General features: G+C 38.3%; 1 protein-coding gene across 1 annotated transcript in view; it reads left to right on the forward strand.

Annotated features, from left to right (window-relative positions):
* The window catches only part of DNAH7 (dynein axonemal heavy chain 7), a 261928-nt gene that overhangs the window by 208440 nt on the left and 26377 nt on the right, over window positions 1-27111 (forward strand). Inside the window, exons 52-57 of the mRNA XM_040228896.1 lie at window positions 3226-3352; window positions 4284-4478; window positions 9209-9301; window positions 17223-17399; window positions 18127-18288; window positions 20410-20610. Of these exons, the coding sequence (XP_040084830.1) occupies window positions 3226-3352; window positions 4284-4478; window positions 9209-9301; window positions 17223-17399; window positions 18127-18288; window positions 20410-20610 (955 nt within the window). The remainder of the gene's footprint in view (window positions 1-3225; window positions 3353-4283; window positions 4479-9208; window positions 9302-17222; window positions 17400-18126; window positions 18289-20409; window positions 20611-27111) is intronic.

Genomic DNA, 27111 nt, shown 5'->3' on the forward strand with positions numbered 1-27111 from the left:
AAAATTTTATGTGGACACACCTGTGTAACTAACACCCAGGTCAAGACATAGGACATTATCAATGGCCCAGAAACCACTCCGTGTCCCCTTCTTGTCACTATAACCCACATCCCCCCAGGTAATCATTGTCCTGACTTTTCAATGCTAGAGATGGGTGTTGCCTAATTTAGAATGCTATTTAAATGGAATTACATGGTCTGTGCTCTTTTTTATCTGACATCTTGCACTTAACATTGTGTTTGTGAAATTTATATTGTTTTGCACAGTGCAAAGAAGTGGTTTATTCACTTTCATTGTTAAATATGGGTGCGTTCCCTATGCTCCTATATTGTTGGGGAAGTGTAAAAGCAAATCTTCTCCCAATCCAGAAAATTTCTCCACAAGTAGTTGAGAAAGAAAACAGTTTTTTACTGAATAAGTATTAAACTAGAAGGTGATCTGCAGCACCAGCAGCAGTGCACTAAGAGAGTACAAAGACAGAAATCTAACTTTCCTGACTTTAGCAAACTAGCTTCATCCAGAGGAAAAACGAATGTCTTATCTTTATGATAGGATGTAGTTTGGCAGCTCAGAGACAGGTGCCCATGAAGTTAGCCCATGAAAATGGCTCTCAGATATTCAGAAGGGACATTCCTGGGTCGTAAAGTTGACAAAGTGAAAGTGAAGTCGCTCAGTCATGTCCGACTCTTTGCAATCCCGTGGACTGTAGTCTACTAGGCTTCTCTGTCCATGGGATTTTCCAGGCAAGAGTACTGGAGTAGATTGCCATTTCCTTCTCCAGGGGATCTTCCTGGCCCAGGGATCGAACCCAGGTCTCCTGCATTGCAGGCAGACACTTTTACCCTCTGAGCCACCAGGGAAGCCCAAGGCCTACCTATATTTCAAAGAGAAGGTACTTATAATTTTAAACTTTCAAAAGTAAATGCTCTAAGGAAAAAGAGGAGAGGGAAATCTCTTCTTAATTTTTTAAGTATAAAAAGATTGGGCCTCTTATTTTTATTTATCCTTTCACTATACCACAAATTTTTCATTCATTCATTTCATTTCATTCCTGCTGAGGACATTTGGGTAGCTTCCAGCTTGGAGCTGTTATGAATTTTTGCTGTCTTGTACACTCTTGTATGTGGCTTTTGTATGTACATTTATCTGGTAAGTACATATCCAGGAGTGGAATTGATCATAACAGAGTATATATATATATTTCATTTTAATAAATATTGCCAAATAGAGTTCCAAAATGGCTACCACAAGGGAGACTCTACTAGTAATCTTGTTTAATCTTCCTTTTTTTATTTTTAAGTAAAAAGTAGGAGGAAGCAAGATCTCATTCAGAAATTAGAGTTCTCATAGAAATCATTTTTTTATTTGTCAATCATTGATAAACATCAGATAATCTGTTAAATATGTATAATTTTTACTTGTCAATCATACCTCAGTAAAGCTGGACAAAAAAGCATTAGATAACCTGTGGTCTCTGGGCGCTGGTTAGTTTATAGCTAAAACAAAAGCATAGAAAGGATATGACTATTAACAGTAGACTACTAAATTGTTGGAAAATCTTGACATTGGTCTAAAATTATTTCTAATTTTCTTTCATGAGAGATAAAAATATCTTTTTTTGTTTGTATTCTGATTGTTACTATTCATAATAATTATTATTTAATAATACCAAACATATGTTATAACTAAATATATAAATACTGTTTATATACTATGAAATAACCATAATAATTGGAATCATCTGTCTTTATAAAATTTTAATGCATTAGAATTTATTATGGCAAAATAAATAACTGTAGCAAAATGTACAGAAACAAAAATCTAACTAGAATATAACTTTGTTACAGGAACAACACTGAAATCAATCTCTGTCTCTCACTCTCAAAAATACATGCAAGATCACACATGCCTGTGTGCACACACAGAATTTTTTCTTACCCTTCTACTTCTGTCAAGATAATTGTCCCATGTTATTAAATATTCTTTTGAAATATAATTTTTAGCAGCTGTATAATATACTTTTAATGAATGCACCATAATTTTCTTCGTAATTTTCTTATTGTAAGATTTGCAAGTAGTCTCCAACTTTTGTATTATAAATAACACAGTAATAAATATAAATGTCACCATCATCGATTTTTTCCTTTGGCTAAATCCCCAAATTAGGACAAATGTGTTCACTTCTTTCAGACGCCTGATATAAATTCCTTTTCTGTAAGGTTATTCAAATGAACGAATTCATCAGAGGGAGCATGAATACCTTACAACACTGTATCACACATCAGCATTGAAAATAATAATTTTTCTCATGTTAAGGTTTACTATGAATACCAATCGCACGTTAGCATTTACTAGGATGTTGTTCGGAGAAGGTGATGGCACCCCACTCCAGTACTCTTGCCTGGAAAATCCCATGGACAGAGGAGCCTTGGAAGGCTGCGGTCTATGGGGTCTCGAAGAGTTGGACACAACTGAGCGACATCCCTTTCACTTTTCACTTTCATGCATTGGAGAAGGAAATGGCAACCCACTCCAGTGTTCTTGCCTGGAGAATCCCAGGGACAGGGGAGCCTGGTGGGCTGCCGTCTATGGGGTCGCAGAGAGTCGGACACGACTGAAGTGACTTGGCAGTAGTAGCAGTAGCAGGACGTTGTTAGTTGCAAATATTGTGATTATTCATATTTCTATGACTTGTCTATGTGGTAAATAAAAATGTAGTTTATCAAGTTATATTATTAGTCCAGCTTTTATGGATTTATAAACAGAGTAGCCCTCTTCTAAACTTCATTTAATAAAGAAACTATTAACTTTCATCTGTTTCATTTATAATAATATACCATATAGAACATATGTAAAAGTTTATGAAATATGGAAATCCAGTTTTGCCACAAGAAATGTTTTATAGTTTTAAATAGTCCAAAAACTGTTAAATGTAATAGATTAATATACCATGCATTGACCTTTTTTCCAAAAGGAAGATCAGGTTTGTAACAAAAAGTCAGTTGATGGTAAAAATGCAATTCTGCTGAAGTATTCCTACAGTGTGTAACTCTCAAATTGGTGCCCCCAGTTAATGAGAATCCTTGATTTGTTTTGGGAGTAATTAACCAGAAAGTTTATTAGAAGAACACACATCTAAATGGTTTATAATAGGTTTCCCCAGGAGCATTTTGTGAGAGAATAATGCACTTTTATTTATTTACTTTTCTTTCTGTTGACCCTTAGGCTTCAGATTCTCAAGGATCACTTCACTTATTCCCTCTATGTTAACATCTGCCGATCCCTCTTTGAAAAGGATAAACTACTTTTTTCCTTTTGTCTAACTGTAAATCTGCTGATACATGAGCGATTGGTCAGTACTATTCTAATTTATGGGGATAAAGTATTAATGTGAATTCATTAATTTATGAATTTGTGTGGGAATATATATAAAAGGATTGTTAATAGTTAGCAATTATTATAGTGAAGGCAAGATATCACAACTAGACTGAATCTCACAGGTGAAAAATAAATTAAGCAGAGTTCCTTATGTAACTATTACTACTTAAATTTTTGTATGTTTTAGCTTAAAATAGTTTCTATCAGAATCTCATATATAAGGATGCATATAAACTTACTAAATGTATTGATATATGTATCCCAAGTAATAGTATAAATGGTAATGGTTTTAGGAACTTTTGCAAGTTTGTCAAATCTAACCATTGGGCTTAACAATACCATTCAATAATTTTAGCTATGTTTCAAATCTGTTTACTTAAAATATGGGAAGCACTTTAAGAATGGAAGAGAGGTGTGTAAATTCATTATTTTATACACATGTGTTTAAGCTTTATTAATTTCATGTGGTGATGTATTAGTTGAATTTTGAAGAAACATTTATTTTAGTATTTCTTGCAAAAATTTCATAGCAGTAACTCATTATATTTTATAGAAAATAATTGAAAACATGGCAGATACATGGCTTTCTGTCTTCCTACAACTTTTACAGACAGTAAAACTCTTAGCAGCCATTTTGGAAGGCATATATTAAAAAAGAATAAAATTCAGATTTCCATGTTTTGATAAGAAATTCTGGAGGAAAATTATCAACAAGTAGCTCTCTAAAATGGAACTATTTTGAAAACTGGTTATAATGAATACATTGATTTCTTATGAATCAATACTGACCTATACCAATAACTAGAATTTTATGGGGGGGTATTTGAAACTTGAATATCAGTCAATTTTTTAAAATGGTTGTAAGTTACCTATGTATATTCTTCACACTACTTTGTTTTCCAAAGATTAATAAAGCTGAGTGGAGATTTCTGTTAACTGGTGGCATTGGCCTGGATAATCCTCATGCCAACCCTTGTACATGGCTCCCTCAAAAATCTTGGGATGAAATATGTCGACTGGACGATTTGTCTGCCTTCAGAAACATTCGTAGGGAGTTTATGCGCTTAAAGGATGGATGGAAAAAAGTATATGACAGTTTGGTATGTTTTTAACTCTCTTGCTTGTTGCAAAGTTTTTAAATGGAGAAAATAATGTCAAATAATTTATTCTTGTCTGTAAGTAAGCATTAAACAGCTGGTCAAATATAATGTTTTGATTAGGCTATCCCCACTTTCTAATTGGCTCTGTTTGTACTTCTCTTTAAACTCCTTGGAATCTGTAAAGATGCAAAAAAGTTGCATGGTCCTTAAAAGTACTCTTTTTGGATTTCCATGCCAGGTTTTTATTATCAACTTAGACTTTGGCAGTCATAATGGCAGATGACTTAAAATTTTATAGAACAGGTTTTGTTTAGATTTTCTGAACACAGGGCACAAACAAATATTTTTGTCATTTGACAACAGGGAAAAAATAATAGTTCTCAAATAATTTTCATGAGACCTGATCTTGCTAGATGATTACTGTAGCTAACATATACCATGATGCTCAGTTTCCCTTCTGGAATATAAACAAATTGTTGCCTTCCTTCACTTTTTCCTTAGCACAAGGGCTAATATTGTGATTCCCGGTTAATTTTTTCTAGTGTTTCTACTTTTTTGATATTTGCTTTCCTTCAGCTTAATATGCAACAGTTCTTTTTGGGGGTGGGGGTTGGAGGGAAGAAAAAGCAGGATGTGTGGAGAACACTTCGGTGACCTGTTTATTGTACTATACATGATAGAATGTGTCTGCACATGAATTTAAATATTTTGGTTTGGATCTCTTTTGGATTGATCCTTGTTAGTAATAAAAAATACTTTTTCCAGAGGCAAATATGTTTTTCTATGTAGTTGAGTCTAGTTTAAATAGAAATTTCCCTATGTTGAAGCCTGGAGATTTCTGACCTGAGATACCCATAGCTTTCCCAGCTGTTTCAAAGATGCAAGGGTCTTCTTTTCCCATGTTTATTCCTCCTCCTGGGATCTTGATACATCTCTTCTTGCATATTTTTAATAACATTCTTTGGCTGCTTCTTTATGTTGTGTGTGTAGGGGGGGAAGGGGAAGGAACGCGCATGCGCTCAGTCGCATCCAACTCTTTGCAACTTCATGGACTGTAGCCTCAGGCTCCTCTGTCCTTGGAATTTTCTAGGCAGGAATACTGGAACAAGTTGCTATTTCCTACTCCAGGGAATCTTCCTAACCCAGGGATCCAACTTGAGTCTCTTGAGTCACCTGTATTGGCAGGTGGATTCTTTACCACTGTGCCACCTGGGAAGCCCCTTCTTTAATATACATATTCCCAGATATTCCTTTCTTGAATAGGTATCAAAATTTATCAAAATAAAAAGTAATGAATCGCCTTCTTTGTTTGAAATAAATGTTTATTTTTGTAAATAGATAATGAGAGTAGTTTTTGCTGACTGTATAGAGCTTCTCTATCTTTGGCTGCAAAGGATATAATCAGTCCGATTTCGGTGTTGACCATCTGGTGATGTCCATGTGTAGAAACTTCTTTTGTGTTGTTGGAAGAGGGTGTTTGCTATGACCAGTGTGTTTTCTTGGCAGAACTCTGCTAGTCTTTGCCCTGCTTCATTCTGTACTCCAAGGCCAAATTTGCCTGTTACTCCAGGTGTTTCTTGACTTCCTACTTTTACATTCCAGTCCCCTATAATGAAAAGGACATCCTTTTTTGGGTGTTAGTTCTAGAAGGTCTTGTAGGTCTTCATAGAACCATTCAACTTAAAGCTTCTTCAGCATTACTGGCTGGGGCATAGACTTGGATTACTGTGATATTGACTGGGAGCTGACTGTACCTCAGATCATGAACTCCTTATTGCCATATTCAGACTTAAATTAAAGAAAGTGGAGAAAACCACTAGACCATTCAGATATGACCTAAATCAAATCCTTTATAACTATACAGTGGAAGTGAGAAATAGATTTAAGGGACTAGATCTGATAGAGTGCCTGATGAACTATGGACAGAGGTTTGTGACATTGTACAGGAGATAGGGAGCAAGACCATCCCCAAGAAAAAGAATTGCAAAAAAGTAAAATGGCTGTCTGAGGAGGCCTTACAGATATACCCATTTGAATGCAGAGTTCCAAAGAATAGCAGGGAGAGATAAGAAAACCTTCCTCAGCTATCACTGCAAAGATATAGAGGAAACTAATAGAATGGGAAAGACTAGAGATCTCTTCAAGAAAATTAGAGATACCAAGGGAACATTTCATGCAAAGATGGGCTCAATAAAGGACAGGAATGGTATGGACCTAACAGAAGCAGAAGATATTAAGAAGAGGTGGCAAGAATACACAGAAGAACTGTACAAAAAAGATCTTCATGACCCAGATAATCACGAAGATGTGATCACTCACACTCACCTAGAGCTGGACATCCTGGAATGTGAAGTAAGGTAGCCTTAGGAAGCATCACTATAAACAAAGCTAGTGGATGTGATGGAATTTCAGTTGAGCTATTTAAATTCCTAAAAGATGATGCTGTGAAAGTGCTGCCTTCAATATGCCAGCAAATCTGGAAAACTCAGCAGTGGCCACAAGACTGGAAAAGGTCAGTTTTCATTCCAATCCCAAAGAAAGGCAATGCCAAGGAATGCTCAAACTACCGCATAATTGCACTTATCTCACATGCTAGTAATGCTCAAAATTCCCCAAGCCAGGCTTCAGCAATATGTGAACCATGAAATTCCAGATGTTCAAGCTGGATTTGGAAAAGGCAGAGGAACCAGAGATCAAATTGCCAACATCTGCTGGATCATGGAAAAAGTGAGAGAGTTTGAGAAAAACATCTATTTCTGCTTTATTGACTATGCCAAAGCCTTTGACTGTGTGGATCACAATAAACTGTGGAAAATTCTGAAAGAGATGAGAATACCAGACCACCTGAGACTGACTCTTGAGAAACCTATATGCAGGTCAGGAAGCAAGTTAGAACTGGACATGGAACAACAGACTGGTTCTAAATAGGAGTACGTCAAGGCTGTATGTTGTCACCCTGCTTATTTAACTTTTATGCAGAGTACATCATGAGAAATGCTGGGCTGGATGAAGCACAAGCTGGAATCAAGATTTTCAGGAGAAATATCAAAAACCTCAGATGTGCAGATGACACCACCCTTATGGCAGAAAGTGAAGAAGAACTAAAGAGCCTCTTGATGAAAGTGAAAGAGGAGAGTGAAAAAGTTGGCTTAAAACTCAACATACAGAAAACTAAGATCATGGCGTCCGGTCCCATCACTTCATGGCAAATAGATGGAGAAACAGTGGAAACAGTGGCTGACTTTATTTTTCTGGGCTCCAAAATCACTGCAGATGGTGATTGCAGCCATGAAATTAAAAGACGCTTACTCCTTGGAAGGAAAGTTATGACCAACTTCAGTTCAGTTCAGTTCAGTTCAGTCGCTCAGTGGTGTCCGACTCTTGCGACCTCATGAATCGCAGCATGCCAGGCCTCCCTGTCCATCACCAACTCCCGGAGTTCACTCAGACTCACGTCCATCGAGTCCGTGATGCCATCCAGCCATCTCATCCTCGGTCATCCCCTTCTCCTCCTGCCCCCAATACCTCCCAGCGTCAGGGTCTTTTCCAATGAGTCAACTCTTCGCATGAGGTAGCCAAAGTACTGGAGCTTCAGCTTTAGCATCATTCCCTCCAAAGAAATTCCATGGCTGATCTCCTTCAGAATGGACTTGTTGGATCTCCTTGCAGTCCAAGGGACTCTCAAGAGTCTTCTCCAACACCACAGTTCAAAAGCTTCAATTCTTTGGTGCTCCGCCTTTTTCACAGTCCAACTCTCACATCCATACATGACCACAGGAAAAACCATAGCCTTGACTAGAAGGACCTTAGTCGGCAAAGTAATGTCTCTGCTTTTCAACATGCTATCTAGGTTGGTCATAATTTTTCTTCCAACCTAGACAGCATATTCAAAAGCAGAGACATTACTTTTCCAACAAAGGTCCGTCGAGTCAAGGCTATGGTTTTTCCAGTAGTCATGTATGGATGTGAGAGTTGGACTGTGAAGAAGGCGGAGCACCGAAGAGTAGATGCTTTTGAACTGTGTTGTTGGAGAAGACTCTTGAGAGTCCCTTGGACTGCAAGGAGATCCAACCAGTCCATCCTAAAGGAGCTCAGTCCTCAGTGTTGATTGGAGGGACTGATGCTGAAGCTGAAACTCCAATACTTTGGCTACCTGATTTGAAGAGCTAATTTGAAAAGACCCTGATGCTGGGAAGGATTGAGGGCAGGAGGAGAAGGGGATGACAGAGGATGAGGTGGTTGGATGGCATCACCGACTCAATGGACATGAGTTTGAGTGAACTCCGGGAGTTGGTGATGGACAGGAAGGCCTGGTGTGTTGCTTTTCATGGGGTCACAGAGTCGGACACGACTGAGCGACTGAACTGAACTGAATGAGAGTAGTTAGTTGGCAGGGTGTGAAATGCCTTTGGAGAAATAATGGGAAAAAAAATCTCATAATGCACATTTATTGTAGTAACAGAAAACATTTGTGCTATTGATTAGTGTTCATATTGACACTAACCTACTTATTTAATGTCTTAGTTTTGATTTTATTGGCAGTTGAAATTTTCTTTTTATTTCTTATTTCATAGCTTTGCCCCAATCTAATATAATTTATATTAGCATTCTTAATTTAAGTTAATCATTTTATGTTTTCTTTAAACTGAATTTAAAAGTCAAAATACTGGGTTTTGGGGTTTTTATTAAGTCTTCCAAATAATATTGAATTATATCCACTGTCATTTTAGGAACCACATCATGAGGTTTTTCCTGACGATTGGGAAGATAAAGCGAGTGAGTTTCAAAGGATGCTTATCATTCGTTGCTTGAGGCCAGACAAGGTAAATGCTGTCTTTGGAAGCTGCTCAGTGAATTCCAGACCTTCCTAGCTCCACATGCTAGCCAAACATGTGTTTCCTTATGTAATCCTTCAGGGTGGGTTGGTAAAGGAGTCTGCAGGAAATAACTCCAATTCCCTCTAATGCAGCCATTTTTTAAAAAGTGTATATTTATTATAACTGCACTAAATTAGTAATTCACCAGATTGTGTTTAATAGTTTATTTATGTTACAGCTCTTCCTTTTATCCCTGGAGAAGGGAATGGACAATCTACTTCCTTTACATTTTTGTTCTTACTGTTTTGATGAAATTGGTCAATGTTGTTTACATGAAGCTGATTTACTACATCTTCTGGTTCCTCAAATGCTTTCCTGTACATAGTTCTTTATTGGCTTTTGGAAAGCTAGTAGAATATTGTTTTAAAGATTTTCATAATCGCTCACCACAAAGGAAAATGTCAATACTATTAATTTTCATTTCTTTAAGTAATAAATTATATAACCAGTGAATCAGCTGACCTGTCATATCAACAAATGGGAGTGAGTACTCATTGATATCCTCATTTGCATTATTAAACTCTTTTAAAAAACAAACTGTTCACTTAAGTGTAAAGACATGTATCCACAGAAATAGCCACATAATTCTGAGGAACTGTAGACATTGGGAATGTTGGAAGAAAAACTGAAAATATATTCTAATTGTCCACTGTTAACTACTTGAGTAAAAGTATACATAATTACTTCAAAATTTACTGTATTCACAATTTGAGTTGCTAAGGATATAAGATAATACTTCCATTCTAACAGCAATAGAAAGATCAACACTTGTATGATGAAGACAGTGTTTATTAAAAAAAATTTTTTTTTCTACACATCAGTGATAATACAAGATAGAGGCATCCTTTCCTCTGTAAGTCAGGGTCTGTTTGATGAACATGTGTTGTTCTTTCTTGAATTGGCAGTGTGGCCTTAGCCAGGGCCTAAGTATCCATTAAGCATAGGACCTCGGGTCCATGATACTCTTAGGAGTTCATGAAAGTGCTTTAATTTCTTTTAAAATGAGAAAATATACCAGTTTGTTATATTTCAATTATACAAAAACAGTTGAGAAATACATTTTTTTCTATTTATTGATGGAAGAAGGGGTCCACAATGTGCCAAGGGTCCCTGAATGTCATAGTGCTGCCCAGTTTTTAGATGCTAGAAATAGTTTCCATTGTTGAAGATCTTTATATAACTGCAGCTTGGGGGCCCTTTTAAAAATGAATCTTCACTGAAACTATTAGCATTCCGCCTCAGAAGTTTTCACTGCAAATATTAAATATGAAAGAATATGAAATAGTTCAAACCCTTGTCTAATATGACTTCTTCCTTTAAAACTTTTTTTTAATTTTCAAAGATTTTTTACTTTGTTTTCTAAGATAAAAACTGTTACACTAAATGGTTCTCTGTGTACCATTAACCTTCTTCCCTCAATATTTGATGGAGAAGTTTCTGATCATAGTCTATATTTTTTAGTTAAAAGTGATTAATGAGCCATTTCCTAACTGCAGCAGTTTCATCTATAAATTTCTTTTCCCCAATTTGTTTTTAAAAATTTGACATTTTAATCTGAAAATACATTGAGTACCAAATAGATCAAATATTATTTTCCATAGTCACTCTCTTTTTCAAGTGAGTATGAGGGAGCTGGGAAATTTAGATATTCAAGCTGAGGGACTTTTGTTCATTTTTTGAATCAGTCGAGGTTAAACTTACAGTCCTACTTCTCTTAACTCTCTTAACTCCTCTGCAGAATGCTTTAGCACTGTTATAACTTTTTCTTATATGCTTCCATATCTCCTCTAGAGTTTTCTTTGCATGGGTGGAAGAGTGTAAACATTAATACTTCTCAGCAGTATTCCTGGTTCTCTCCTGGGTAAACTCGAGGTGGGGGCATTGTGGCCATTAACCTTGTTTTGGCCAGTAAAATGTGGGCAAAAGTGTCAGGGTGGAAGCTTTTAGCTATCATTGTGAGATTCTCCAGAATATTCCTCTTGCCATAAAAATTGTGGAATCACATGTTGATATTTAAGTGCCATAAACAGACTGGAATGCTGAGTCAGAGCAGGGAGAGTTTGTTGCCTGGACACTCAGATGACTTTTCTGAGATGGTAAGCTTTTGTTGTGTTAAACCACTGATATCTTGAAGTTGTTTGCTACTATAGCATAGATCAATTTATCCTAAGTTAACTAGTTACCATTTAATTAGTTACCATTACCTATACTATCACATCTGTAATCCTTAATACATAAATAATTATCAGATTTCCCTGGTGGCTCAGATGGTAAAGAACCCACCTGCAATGCAAGAGATCTGGGTTCGATCCCTGGGTTGGGAAGATCTCCTGGAGAAGGGAATGGCTACCCACTGCAGTATTCTTGCCTGGGGAATCCCATGGACAGAGGTGCATGGAGGGCTACTGTTCATGGGGTCACAAAAGAGTCAGACATGACTGAGTAACTAACACTTTTTGGACATCTTTCACAGGTCAGATGGTAAAGAAACTAGTTACCATTATCTATACCATCATACCTATAATCCTTAATATAGAAATAATTATTAGTATGCTCTTTTATTACTTGCAACCTCAAACCCTTCAATCTTGCTGTTACCAGGTACTTTAATTCCTAGTCATAAATCACTGATTTTGGAACCTATGTATTTAAAAATGATATATGACTATAGTATTATGCTTTGAAAAGAATAATTTTCCAAAGCAAAGTAGTATTAGCATGTCAGAGAAAGGAACAGTGCTATATAAGGCTAACAATTGGGCTGCTGCTGCTAAGTCACTTCAGTCGTGTCCAACTCTGTGCAACCCCATAGACAGCAGCCCACCAGGCTCCCCCATCCCTGGGATTCTCCAGGCAAGAACACTGGAGTGGGTTGCCATTTCCTTCTCCAATGCATGAAAGTGAAAAGTGAAAATGAAGTCGCTCAGTCGTGTCCGACTCTTTGCGACTCCATGGACTGCAGCCTACCAGGCTCCTCCGTCCATGGGATTTTCTAGGCAAGAGTACTGGAGTGGGGTGCCATTGCCTTCTCTGACAATTGGGCTAGTACTACATAAATAGATTTTATTTCTTTGCTATCTCTAAGTCATGAAATATATACATCTCCACTAGGGAAATCTGTAATTGTTTGATCTCTAATATAAAGTATATATTATTTGTCACCATAGTTTTTTTCTGCTTCCTTTCCACTGCTCTCCCTTCAAAACCGACTCCATCCCATGGTAAGAAGCCACAAATGCTAGGTTCTCTAATGCTGTAGTTTGGAAAAGTGTAAAAGATGTTCACTAAACCACCAGTAGGAAAAATGAAATGTTTGTACTTTCCTTGGATTTCAATAGTTTATAGTGCTTTATTGACAAAAGCATATGAGATATATAAATACTGAAGTATGGAATGTTTTGAGCCCATTTACAAAATGAAGAGCTTCTGGCCACAGTTTTCTCCTTCTGGACTGTAAACAAAAAGCAAATTAAACAGCTTTTAATAAGAAACTTGTCAAATATAAGCTAATATGTTTCTCTAACCTCAGATAAATCTTGTAGGAACTTGCAAGACACAGAAAAACGTACATAGAAGACCACAAACTTCTTTTCTGCCTTTGGGAAGATGGGTGCCTAAATTAGTCTGTAATTTTTGTTCCTGACAGATTTTATTTTATAGTTCTTATGCTTGCATAATCAGATTGCAGAAGCAAACCCAATTCCATCACCTTCCAAATTGAATAGCTTGCAGTTTCATTTGCCTCAGAAGTTACTGTTTAGTCTTGGGAACAGCTGGTCTCATTCAGTTTTTTGTTTTTGTTTTTGCTTTTTTAAATTTTTGTGTTGACTATTGTGTTTTAATTTTTTTAATTAGAAGAGAAAATTCCATGGACAGGAGAGTCTGGCAGGCTACAGTTCATGGGGTCACAAAGAGCTGAACACGACTGAATGACTAACACACACACACACACACACAACTGCTTTACAGTGTTGTGTTGGTTTTTGCTGTATAGTAGCATGAGTCAGCTATAAGTATACATATATCCCTTCTATCTTGAGCCTCCCTCCCCTCCTGCCCCACCCCTCTAGGTCATCACAGAACACCAATCTGAATTGTCTGTGTCATACAGCAGCTTCCCGCTAGCTAGCTATTTCACACATGGTGGTGTATATATGTCAATCTACTCTCAATCCATCCCACCCTTTCCTTCTCCCACTGTGCCCACAAGTCCACAATTTCTAGGATCTTATTCAGTTTCAATGTTAAAAATGAAACAATGAAATTTATCATTTGAGCACCCCTAACTGGGTCTTCCTGTACTACCAGAAGACTCACTTCCCGTCTGCCATTTTTGCACAAATTCAGTGAATGACCCAGGCCTGAAACACTCAGAGCTCAGACTTCCTAAAAGTGAAACCATGTACTTAAAAAACCATGGGCTTTCGATTTGTTTTTAAAATTATAATTTAGTGAAGAGGTTAGCCTTGAGAGGAGAGAGGTTATTAAAAACTATTTTGTTTTTCTTTGTTAATTGTTATTGTTCTTAACCTAGGGAGAAAAGACAGCCATAGCAAAAGAATAATAGGGAAAAGGGCAAGGACAAGGTTTGAGACAGGAAATGGGGATATTTTCAGTTTTCTACTATCAGCTTGATATCTGTTCCCATTCAAAATATCTGAAACATGAAATAATTTCCTTGGAATAGAAACTTTATGCGTAGGTGACTTTATTGTTCAGTAATATTTGTTTAGAATTTCTATAATTAGAGTCCCACCTTCATAAAAGAGAACATCCTAATTTATTCATCCACTCAGTAGATTTTTATTTTACAGGAACAATATATGAGTAATCTCCTTAGGTATATCCATACCATTGTGGCATTTACACATTTTGTTATTACTCTTCTATACCTTTCCATAGTTTTAAATTTTTTATTGATGTACAGTTGACTTAGAGTTAATTGCATTAATTTTTGGTATACACCAAAGTGATTCAGTTAAACATATATATATGTTCATTTTCAGATTCTTTTTCATTATGGTTTATTATAGGATATTGAATATAGCTAGTTCCCTGTGGTATAGAGTAGGATTTTGTTGTTTATCTATTTTATATACAGTAGTGTGTATCAGCTAATCCTGAACTAATTTATCCCTCTCTCACCTCCTTTCCTCTTTGATAACCATAACATTGTTTTGTATGTTTGTGAGTCTGTTTCTGTTTTGTAAATAAGTTTACTTGTATCATATTTTAGATTCCACATGTAAGTGATAGCATATGATATTTGCCATTCTCCAACTTCACTTAGTGTGATAATCTCTGGCTCCTCCATGTTGCTGGAAATGGTATTACTCCATTCTTTTTTATAGCTGAATAATATTCCATTGTACATATGTACTACATCTTTTTGAAAAGTTTTAATTTTGTATTGGAACATAGCTGGTCCTACCACTTCATGGAAAGTAGATGGGGGAAATTTTGAAACAGTGTCAGATTTCATTTTGGGGGGCTCCAAAATCAATGCAGATGGTGACTGCATCCATGAAACTAAAAGACATTTGCTCCTTGGAAGAATAGCTATGTCAAACCTAGACAGTGTTTTAAAAAGCAGAGGCATCTCTTTGCTGACAAAAGTCCATATAGTCAAAGCTATGGTTTTTCCAGTAATGTATGGACGTGAGAGTTTGACCATAAAGAAGGCTGAGCGCCAAAGAATTGATGCTTTCAAACTGTGGTGTTGGAGAAGACTCTTGAGAGTCCCTTGGACTGCAAGAAGATCAAACCAGTCCATCCTAAAGGAAATCAATCCTGAATATTCATTGGAAGGACTGATGTTGAAGCTGAAGCTCCAATACTTTGGCCTCCTGATGCAAAGAGGTGACTCATTGGAAAAGACCTTGATGCTGGGGAAAATTTAGGGCAAGAGGAGAAGGGGGCAACAGAGGATAAGATGATTAGATGAAATCACTGACTCAATGGACATGAGTTTGAACAAACTCAGGGAGATGGTGAAGGACAGAGAAGCCTGATGTGCTATAGTTCATGAGGTTGCAAAGAGTCAGACATAACTTAGCAAGTGAACAACAATAACAACATAGCTGATTAACAATGTTATGATAGTTTTGGGTGGATATGTACCACATCTTCTTTATCCATTCATCTGTCAAGGAACATTTAGGTTGGTTCCATGTCTTGGTTATTCATACCTTCCCATGTTTGAATGAATCTATTGTGGAGACATTAAAAACATTTAAGTAAAGATATTCCTTCACTGTTTTCTGGCTCCCAATCCTCACACATTCAGTCTCTTTCCCTCTCTCCTTTTTTCTCAATACACACATCTACCTGCACATATATCCACATCAGGATCAACACTATTTTTAAGGTATTGTGACTTGTTAATGAGTGTTACTTACAAATCTTGTATGGATAGCTATTCTGAGAACCTACTATTAAAGGTTGGAGATATTTGTAACTTTCTGTAGAGAAGACCACCTTTTTGAGTTTCTTTGTATCTAAATTGCTCCTGCAATTAAAGTGCAGAAAAGTTACAGGATGGTGGAATCAGTGTTCTAATTTGGAGTGTTGTGTATACACACAACTCTATCCTTGAATATGAGCAGGTGTCCAGTTGGAGTGATTCTGAAGCTTTCAAGACAGTCTCCTTGTTCTTTTCACTTCATTACTTCTCTTTGTGAGATCAGTTCAGTTCAGTCACTCAGTTATGTCCAACTCTTTGTGACCCCATGGACTGCAGCACACCAGGCTTCCCCGTCCATCACCAATTTCCGGAGCTTGCTCAAACTCATGTCCATCTAGTCGGTGATACCATCCAACCATATCATCCTGTCATCCCCTTCTCCTCCTGCCTTCAATGTTTCCCAGTATCAGGTCTTTTCCAGTGAGTCAGTTCTTTGCATCAGGTGGCCAAAGTATTGGAATGGAGCTTCAGCTTCAGCATCAGTCCTTCCAATGAATATCCAGGACTGATTTCCTTTAGGATGGACTGGTTTGATCTCCTTGCAGTCCAAGGGACTCTCAAGAGTCTTCTCCTTGGATATGTTTACATAATTTGTTAAGCTAGATACATGGATACTGGTTTATTAAACTTATTACTTGCTTGGCTTACACCTGAGCCATTGCCCAGAGATGCCAGGTGTGGACTCTTCATCAAAAAGAAGGAATGATATACCTAAAGCTGTACTTCAGCCATACTGCTTACTGCAAGTCTACTTCCACATCACTGCCTCAAAGGGACACATGAGCCCCAAAGTTCTTTTCTTTCTTAAGCATGTTCCGAGGAAATGCACAAGCATTGTATCAGAAAGTTTATACAACATAATTTTGCCTCTTTTTTGAAAGTATGCTTTCTCTTTCACAGTGCTTTTCCTTTTCTTTGTTTTTTTCAGCTACATCAATCTTTCTTGGCATAAGATTGTATAAATCACACTAGAATCTACTTTTGAGTGGTGGACTTTGAAACATAGTCAAGTTGTACTTAAAAATTAAGTAAAGAATTAAGGTTTTTTATATTCTTTATCCAGGGTATATCGAATACTAACTAAAAGGAAGAAAAATGCCTTTGAATTCTGGTGTCACCACCCACCTTTTATTGTTTTTTTTTTCTTTTTTTAAAAATATAAATTTATTTATTTTAATTGGAGGTTAATTACTTTACAATATTGTATTGGTTTTGCCATACATTGTTTAAATAATGTATACTTTCCATCTAAAAGACAACTGTGCCTTTGACTGTTTATCAATGTTTACAAATACACACAAAAAATGGAGAGTCCTTTGTTATAAAATACCTTTGAATATGAAGTTTTTAAGGTTTTAGGCAGATTTCAAATATTCCTTGAAATCCTTTCTTTTCCCTTTCTAGGTTATTCCAATGCTGCAGGAATTTATAACCAACAGATTGGGGCGTGCATTCATTGAACCACCCCCATTTGATCTATCCAAGGCATTTGCAGACAGTAACTGCTGCGCACCCCTGATATTCGTACTCTCTCCTGGAGCAGATCCCATGGCTGCCCTTCTAAAATTTGCTGATGATCAGGTACCTTAAAACCCTATTGTTTTCAGCTGCTTCTATCTGTTTGTGTCAATAAACTGTGGATATTCAGACAGGGCATTCTCCTCTACTACTCCCATAACTCAAGGACTCTTCCACTGTGGCATTCAGATGGTAATTGTTCTAGAAATAGACTAGGGAGTCACAGACACCATCTCCCAAAAGTGTAGATGAATAAGGATATAGGAGAAATGAATTCCAGGCAAACATTCCCACAGATTTCCTTAAATGAACTTGAATGGAAATTAGAAGCTAATAGGTATTTTTACCTGAACTTTATGCAGTAAACAAATTAGTTAAGATATAATTATTCAGAGATCTGGAGGAGACTGGGGTAAGTTCACTGCTTTATTCATAGTTTTCAGCTTTGAATTTTAGGAGTTGCTGCATGATAGCAGGGCTTGTTCATCTCCTCATATTGAAAGTCTGTTTAACTTTTTCCTGCCTATTGTCTCAACAGTCAAAAACCCTACAGGATGTTTCATTTATTGCCATGACTGTTTCCTTCATGAGCTGGCTTGTGTTGTATCTTGTTTATTGGCTTCTTAATCAGGAAAAGTTTTCTAGAGCTGTGTGTGCTTGGGAGCTCTGAGGGATGCCGCATGATTAAATTTTGTATTTAATGTATTTAATATGAACATTTCCTGTGATGATAATATTGATTCTTCTTCAAAATTTGGTTTTAAATGACATCTTCACTATCCTCATACAGGGATATGGAGGAACAAAACTTAGCTCTTTATCTCTTGGTCAAGGCCAAGGGCCCATAGCAATGAAGATGTTAGAAAAAGCTGTCAAAGAAGGCACATGGGTTGTTCTTCAGAACTGTCACCTTGCCACCTCTTGGATGCCAACCCTCGAAAAAGTTTGCGAGGTAAAAATGCAAGCTTATTTTGATGAGACGGTAGTCCCCCTGTGTAATTAGTGATGCATATATCATCTAAGTAACTCCCCTCCTGTCCTGTGGTTTGCGGGTTGCAGGTTTAGTGGCCTGGCTGGATTTTAGGGGAGGTGGGCTCAAGTTAGGAGCGAGAGGACAGCCCATGACCAGGCCTTGCCTAATTCCTCCTACTAAGGGCGAGTTCTCATCCCACGGGTCAGAAATATCCTTGATCCAGAGGCACAGCCTCAAAGATAAGAATAAACCACAGGGTAAATAGAAAGCAATTTACTTTTTAGAGCAGTGGACCAAAAACAATGAAAAAAGCTTTTCAGGGGAAATTCATGTGGCCCCTCTAAACCGGAAGGCTACAGGATGTAACTTTTCTGAAATTCACTTCTCACCCACACAGCCTGTCACTCTGCAACAAGGGCTGAATCTGAAACCAGAAGAGCACTCCTCCCACCCACCTGTTGTAGTGGGTCATGGTACTTCCCTATCTTTGTGGTCAGAGATTCCAGAAAGAAAACCCCATGTAGCTCAGCTGAGTAAACAGAAAACCTGGCACTTGGTTTCAACAGAGAAAAATGTGTCCAAATAATTACCCATGACTCTAGCCCTCTCCTCACTTACAGTCCTTCGGGCTACTAAACTGATAGAACTTGCATTATCCAGACACCCACCTGACGCTAAAGCAGACTGTGGTGTTCTTTATGCCCCTTGTCACCGTTTTGCTTTGTCTATCTCCCACTAGAATGTAAGCATGCACTGTTTTTGTTCCCTGGTTTACCTCTAGCACCTTGAATAATGCCTGGCTCATGGGACATAATCAGGGAATAATTACTGAACTTGTGAATGAATAATGCTTCACTGCTTAGAGCCTTTCCATGGCTTTCCATTGGGTGAAGACAATGTTCATGCCCCCTTCATGGTTTCTTCATCTGAGCATTGCCTGCTTCTCAGGCGTTTCTGTCTTGACTTCTGTGCTCCAGCCACTTGGGCTTTTTTTCACTTTCATTGGGAGAACATGCTTTTTCGAGAATGTATGCCTCCATAATAAATCTTATTTCTGTCTGAAAAAGTTCTTTAGTATTTGTTGCCTTACTAACATCTTCTCATGCTTTGGGCCTAATATTAGAGGCTTTATGTTTGTGCCTGTATCCTCACAGTTCCTCTGTCTCTAGGCTGTTCTCTCGGCCTGTCAAATCGTATCATATACCCATTAGAGAGTCAATCCAAGAGACAAGAGCTGCCTCCAATGAATAGTGAAATTGACCCAAAGTCCCATGAGTCATGCTACCTAAGTCACCAGGCATAGGCCAGCCAGTAGGAGAAAAGGATGGCACCTTCACTGTTCATTAAAAATATATGTCCCTAAGCATCCTTCCAATCTCCCCACCCACCCCTTTACCACATGAATGCTCAAAAAAATTTTTTTTTACTGATAAAGATTTGCAATTTAAAAAGCACAGATATGACTGACATGGACAGTTGGGAGGAGTTAGTAGAACAGGAGAGAGAGGGCAAGCCTGGTGATATTACTCCAAGGCCTGATACTGCCTTCACAACAGTCAGAGCGTTCTGTCATCCTCTCTCCTCCTAGCAGGACTTACTGTCCCCATAAACAAGTATCGCTAATAATGGTGTGGTTTAGTGCTTCAGGATACACCGGTTCTTCTTGCCTTTCAAACCTCCCTCTTCTTGTTCATCCCTACTTGGCTTAATATTGATTTATCTCAGTGTGTGGCTTATTCTTACAGCTTGGCTACAGCAAAAAGACATCATTCTTGATATGGCTCTGGGGCAGAGAAGAATTTCTATAAATATTTCAGCAACAGCAGTGAAGACACAAGATTTTTTGGAATGTCTTAGTCTTTGTCATGGCCAACTCTGAATTATGTAATGCCTTTGTAAACATTAGTGGCAACCCTCTGGGCCTTTCCAGTGACATATGTCCTTTCAGTGGCAGTATTAGATTTTAAGGCTTTTGCCTTCAATTGCAGCAGTAAGCCCTATTTTGTACAACTGTTTCCTCTCACTTCTGGCCCACATGATCCAGAGATTTTCCTTCCATTTTATGTATCTTATGTATCTGATTTTTTGTTGTTGTTGCAGGAGTTAAGCATAGAAACAACGCATCCAGATTTCCGAATTTGGTTGACAAGTTACCCATCTCCAAATTTCCCCGTGTCTGTGCTGCAGAATGGAGTGAAAATGACCAACGAAGCACCGAAAGGTCTACGGGCTAATATCATTCGCTCCTACCTCATGGACCCGATCTCTGACCCCGAGTTCTTTGGCAGCTGCAAAAAGCCTGTTAGTAATGGCTAAGTCTTGTTACCTCAGCCCCGTAAAGCAACTCAAGTGGCCCCCGGTGGTCCTGGATGTGTGTGCTGAGTAAAACTGCAAATTAAATAGGCCTCGTGCACTGCAGTGCAGTTGGTTTTGATTACTGATTATTGACTGTACCGAAGTCAATTTTATTAATATTTTATTTTAATCTTACCACTAGGCTCATTCCTGCTCAGCTGATATCTAGTGAGGTATTATTAATTATGCAGCCTTCTATTTAGAAAGTCAGCTGCAAGCCATTCCCCATACAAATCTGCGAGGTTGGAGAATCCTGTTTCAGGATATTAGCTGAGCCCTTTGCTATTTGAAGCCATATCTTTAAATTAAAACATAAAAATATTTCCTCTATATAACTATAATGAGAGCCAAAATGATTTTACTCCCTGATTGATGGGACTCATAAGGGTACTTTTTTTTTTTAGCATCACAAGGCAGGCAAGGAAGCCACCCACTGCTTTCATGATTAGAATTCTATGTGTGAATGTCTGTGACCTAAAATTGTTTCTCAGTGTTTTGCCATAATTAAAAATGGAAGAACTTCTTTTTAAGAGGGTTATGAACCTTGGTAAGTTTTTACCATTAAAAAACCTACACTCTTGATGTTGGAATATGTTTTAAATACACATCAAAAGAAAACATTAAAGAAGTACTTTCATTAAACAAAGTCTGGGGTAATAAAAAAAGGGGAGCCTGTATTTAAAAGTAAGTCAGACCTTAAGAGTTCAAGACCTGCTCTATGACAAACTCTTGCATTGATTTGGCCCAGAGAGAGCAGGTTACTCCCAGGTAGGTGATGAGGGCGTTTCTGCACATGATAGCTAGACAGAAGCCCTTTTGCAAAATGTCACTCCCTTTCTTCTAGATCCATAGGTCTCTCCAATAGTTGTCACAAACATGAGAAGTCCAGGCATTTATGAACTGAAATTCAAACCAAAAATCTCAAATGCCAAAGCAGCACACCATAGTACATATATTTTAGCTTTTCATTTGGAAATAATTTTAAACTCACAGAAAAGTTGGAAATATAAAAGTAATATAAAGAACAGCTCTATGCCCGTTACTTATATTTGCTTCCTGTTAACATGTACCATCTGCAGGAAAGTTAGATGTGTCACTGCCCTTTATTCCTAGATAAATATTTCAGTCTTCTTATTTCTTAAGAATAGAGATATTATCTTATCCAATTACAGTTATTATTGTAGTAGTATTTTAGCAGGGATACACTATTGTATCTAATCTACCCAAATTTGTGTTTGTGTCCCACATTTGTCAGTTGATGAAGTAATGTCCTTTAGAACATGTTCCCTGATTTACCGGGGGATTGGTTCAGAGTTAGGATCACAGTTAGTTGCCATGTCTTTTTTTTGTCTCCTTTAATCTGGACCATCAGCCTTCCTTTGTCTTTGATGGCCCTGACATTTCTGAAGAATTCATCTCCCTGGATTGTTTTTAATAGAACATGTCTCACTCCTTGAGATTAGTTTTAGGTTACAGGTTCTGAGCCACAGTGCGACTTGGGTGAAGTCATCTTCTCAGAGGCTTGTACTGGGAGGCATGCAATGCCCATTTATCTCTCACTGATGATACGAATTTTGATCCCCCGGACAAAGTATGGTCTGATTTCTTCACTCTATAATAACTGCTTTGTCCCTTGCAACGAATAATCTGTGAGAAGACACTTTGGACCATGAAGATATCCTCTTCCTCATCAGAATCTACCTGGGACCCGGATTTAGTAGCCAGTGATGATTCTTGCTGGACCCACTTATTTCCTCTGGTGACTCCAACTCCAGAACTCCCTCCGCATTTGACACTTGACATGCTGTTGTCAGCAGCGGCCCTCCCTTCTATCTCATTTATTTATCTTTTATAGGTGTGAACTCATAAATTCTTTACATCTTTTCCAGTGATTAGTAATTCATTACTATTTTCAAGGTTTTGGCTCAAGTTTTGTCCAGAATTGGTCAGCAGGAGCTGCTTTTGTACTTGTTATAGGTCCCATTGTTTATTACTATTATTTCTATTTCTGTTATAAGCTGCTCCAGGCTTATCTGTACCCCAGTCTTGGAACCAGCCATTTTTCTGAAGAGCGCTGGTTCCTGTTTCATGTGGAATGGTATTAGAGACCAAGATTTGGGTGTTAGACATGTAGCATTTATTGTCTGTAGTTCTGATCCTTTTATTTTATTTTTTATTTTTTTCAGTTTAGAAAGTTTCTATTTATTTATTTTACTTTACAATATTGTATTGGTTTTGCCATACATCAACATGAATCCACCATGGGTGTACACGTGTTCCCAATCTTGAACCTCCCGCCCACCTCCCTCCCAATACCATCCCTCTGGGTCATCCCAGTGCACCAGCCCCAAGCACCCTGTATCCTGCATAAAACCTAGACTGGTGATTCATTTCTTACATGATATTATACATGTTTTAATGCCATTCTCCGAAATCATCCCACCCTCTCCCTCTCCCACAGAGTCCATAAGACTGTTCTATACATCTGTGTCTCTTTTGCTGTCTCACATACAGGGTTATCGTTACCATCTTTCTAAATTCCATATATATGCATTAGTATACTGTATTGGTGTTTTTCTTTCTGACTTACTTCATTCTGTATAATCGGCTCCAGTTTCATCCACCTCATTAGAACAGATTCAAATGTATTCTTTTTGATGGCTGAGTAATACTCCATTGTGTATATGTACCACAGCTTTCTTATCCATTCATCTGCTGATGGACATCTAGGTTGTTTCCATGTCCTGGCTATTATAAACAGTGCTGCAGTGAACACTGGGGTACACATTCGGTGTCTCTTTCAATTCTGGTTTCCTTGGTTGTGTATGCCCAGCAGTGGGATTGCTGTGTCATAAGGCAATTCTATTTCCAGTTTTTTCAGGAATCTCCACACTCTTCTCCATAGTGGCTGTACTAGTTTGCATTCCCACCAACAGTGTAAGAGGGTTCCCTTTTCTCCACACCCTCTCCAGCATTTATTGCTTATAGACTTTTGGATTGCAGCCATTCTGACTGGGGTGAAATGGTATCTCATTGTGGTTTTGATTTGCATTTCTCTGATAATGAGTGATGTTGAGCATCTTTTCATGTGTTTGTTAGTCATCTGTATGTCTTCTTTTTAGAGAGAACTTTGAAACATATACATGTACTCACAATATGTATATGCAAATCTGCATACACACATATAGTGCATACAGACAACCCCGTGCACACACACACATTCATATACATGTTTTAGAAGTAACAAGTTCCTACCAATACCTCCAATTTCTGTTGCTCTACCCTGGGTTCTTTCCAGCTTTTCCTCATTCCGTATTCACATGTCCCTTCTTCAATAGTAAGAAGCCTGGCTTCCACCGCAACACATTTATTGATTTGCTCAGTTCTCTACTATATCCAGAAGAGTTGCAGAATCAGCGCAGCATGTTTAACTTTGCTTCTCCCCACTCTGTGGTTAAACTTATGCTCCTTTCTGCTCGTCTCACACTTTCCCTTTTGATTTTGTTCCACGGGGGTAACCTTCACCCTGCCCTCGGTTAAAACTTTGGGCAGTCTCCTGGCTTTCCTGATTAGTGTCAGGTAATTAAATGACCTAGAGTCATTTTAAACTGCAGAGCCAGTCTTGAATCAGAAGTCAGAAAGTGCAACATGATATATTAATTGATATTTTAACTTTTATTGAAAACAGGTTTCTACTCTCTAGTATCTCACCTTGAGCCTGGTGAGGCTTCATACTATAGGGGATAAAGGATAGAGTTGGCATCATTCTCTTTTTTTGTTGAAGTATAGTTTATTTATAATACTGTGCTAGTTTCAGGTATACAGCAAAATGATTAAGTTTTTTTCAGGTTATATTCCATTGTAGGTTATTATAAGATAATGAATATAATTCTTAAGTGTTATGTAGTAAATCCATGTTGCTTATTTCATGTTTGAAAGTGAAAGTGTTAGTTACTCAGCCATATCTGACTCTTTGTGGCACATGAGCTGTGGCTCACCAGGCTCCTCTGTCCATGGAATTTCCAGGCAAGAATACTGAAGTGGGTTGCCATTTCCTTCTCCAGGGGATCTTCCCTCAGGGATCAAACCTGGGTCTTCTGCATTGCAACCAGGTTCTTTATTATCTGAGCCACCAGGGAGATTTATGTTTATTTTATGTTTAATCTTTTGTATCTGTTGATCCCATACTCCTTCCTCTTTTCTTTGATAACCATTAGTTTGTTTTCTGTGTCTGTGAGTCTGTTTCTGTTTTGTAGATAGATTCATTTGTTTTATTTTTTAGATTCCACATATAAGTGATATACTGTATTTGTTTTTCTCTGAGTTATCTCACTAAGTAAAATATTTTCTAATTTCATCCATGTTGCTGCAAATGGCAATATTTCATTCTTTTCGTGGCTGAGTGATACTCCATTGTGTATGTGTATACATCATATCTTCTTAAGCCAATTATATGTTGATGGAAGCCTGGGTTGTTTCCATGTCTTGGCTGTTATAAATAGGGCTGCTATGAACCCTATTGTAAATAGAGTGCATGTATTATATCATTTTGAATTAGAATTTTCTTCTTCTTTCAGATATATACCCATAAATGGAATTGCTGGATCATATGGTAGTTCTATTTTTAATTTTTGAAGGAACCTCCGTACTGTTTTCCACAGTGGCTCTACCAATTTGCATTCCTACCAACAGTGTACGAGGGTTCCCTTTTCTCCACACCTTCTCCAGCGTTTGTTACTTGTTGTCTTCTTGATGATAGCCATTCTGACTATGTGAGGTGGTAATACTGCATTGTGGTTTTGATTTACATTTCTCTGATAATTAGCAATGTTGAACATCTTTTCATGTGCCTGGAGCTCTTTTGACTTGGCTGGGATGTGAAGCTGACTGTTTCTGCCTTGTGAGTTCTCTCAGGGGTTCTTCCTTGGCTCCCTTTGCTGCTTGACTTCTTTGTGACTCCATCACCCTCGGCAACACCTCCCCTTCATCTGGCTGTTTCCTCTCAGCCTTTGGTTCTCCAGCCTTCACTTCATACCGGTTCTTACTGTTGGGATTTCCTTGCCCCATGACACAAGTCCCCTTGAGAAGAAAATCACTGAAATGACTGCTGGCTGACATTCCTAGTCCAGCTCCCTGTCCACTCCTTGGGATTCACTCCAGCTTGGCCCACCATGTGAAGGAGAGCTACTGATTTCTGCGCCAAAGTCCACAGTCCGAGGCCATAGGCTGCTCCATACTCCTAGGCATGAATTTTGCATTTTTCCACTCTATCCCATGGAGAAGGCAATGGCACCCTACTGCAGTACTCTTGCCTGGAAAATCCCATGGATGGAGGAGCCTGGTAGGCTGCAGTCCATGGGGTCACTAAGAGTTGGACATGACTGAGTATCTTCACTTTCACTTTTCACTTTCATGCATTGGAGAAAGAAATGGCAACCCACTCCAGTGTTCTTGCCTGGAGAATTCCAGGGACGGGAGCCTTGTAGGCTGCCATCCATGGGGTCGCACAGAGTCGGACATGACTGAAGTGACTTAGCAGCAGCAGCACTCTATCCCAGATGCAGGGTACATGTATCAACTCTCTGAGTGGCCCCATGAATTCTTTCTTGGTAGCTTGGACCCAACACACCCCTCTCCTCTTCCTGGATATAAGGACAAGGGGACTCCCAGTACAGCAGCTGCACTTTCCAAGGAAATCTCATCACAAATCCTTTCTCAGGCTCTAGTTTGACCATTTTTATATCCTTGTGGAGGGTACAAATAATTAACATATTGCATTGTACCTTCTGAGTTCTAAATCAACCCGGAATGTGTGTTTGACAGTGACTCTAGAACTTTTATGGGCTTCTCAGGTGGTTCAGGGGGTAAAGAATCCACCTGCCAATGCAGAAGACACAGGAGATGCGGGTTCAGTCCCTGGGTTGGGAAGATCGCCTGGAGGGGGGCATGGCCACCCACTCCAATATTCTTACCTGGAGAATCCCGTAGACAGAGGAGCCTGGAGGGCTATAGAACCTAGGGCTGGACATGACTGAAGTGACTGAGCATGCACGCACGCATGCACATAGGACTTCTGTAGTAACGTAAACACTGTGAGGCTGCCCAAAACTTCAACCTGAAAGTGCTTGTTAGAGTTTCTCAGTTGATTTGAGCTATCTCCTTTGAAATTTCTCCATGGTGATCTGGGAACAAACATTGGAATTCATAGTTTTTGCTTCGCAGTGCTTAAGTGGAAATCCTCCAAAATCATGTATATATACATATATCTGGAGAAGGAAATGGCAACCCACTCCAGTATTCTTGCCTGGAGAATCCCATGGGCAGAGGAGCCTGGTGGGCTACAGTTCATGGGGTCGCAAAGAGTTGGACATGACTGAGTGCCTTCACACACACACACACACACATATATATAAGGTCACATTGAATTAGACAAGCTAACTATACTTT

Source organism: Oryx dammah, unplaced genomic scaffold, assembly GCF_014754425.2.
Source record: "Oryx dammah isolate SB20612 unplaced genomic scaffold, SCBI_Odam_1.1 HiC_scaffold_27, whole genome shotgun sequence".
Lineage (NCBI taxonomy): Eukaryota > Metazoa > Chordata > Mammalia > Artiodactyla > Bovidae > Oryx > Oryx dammah.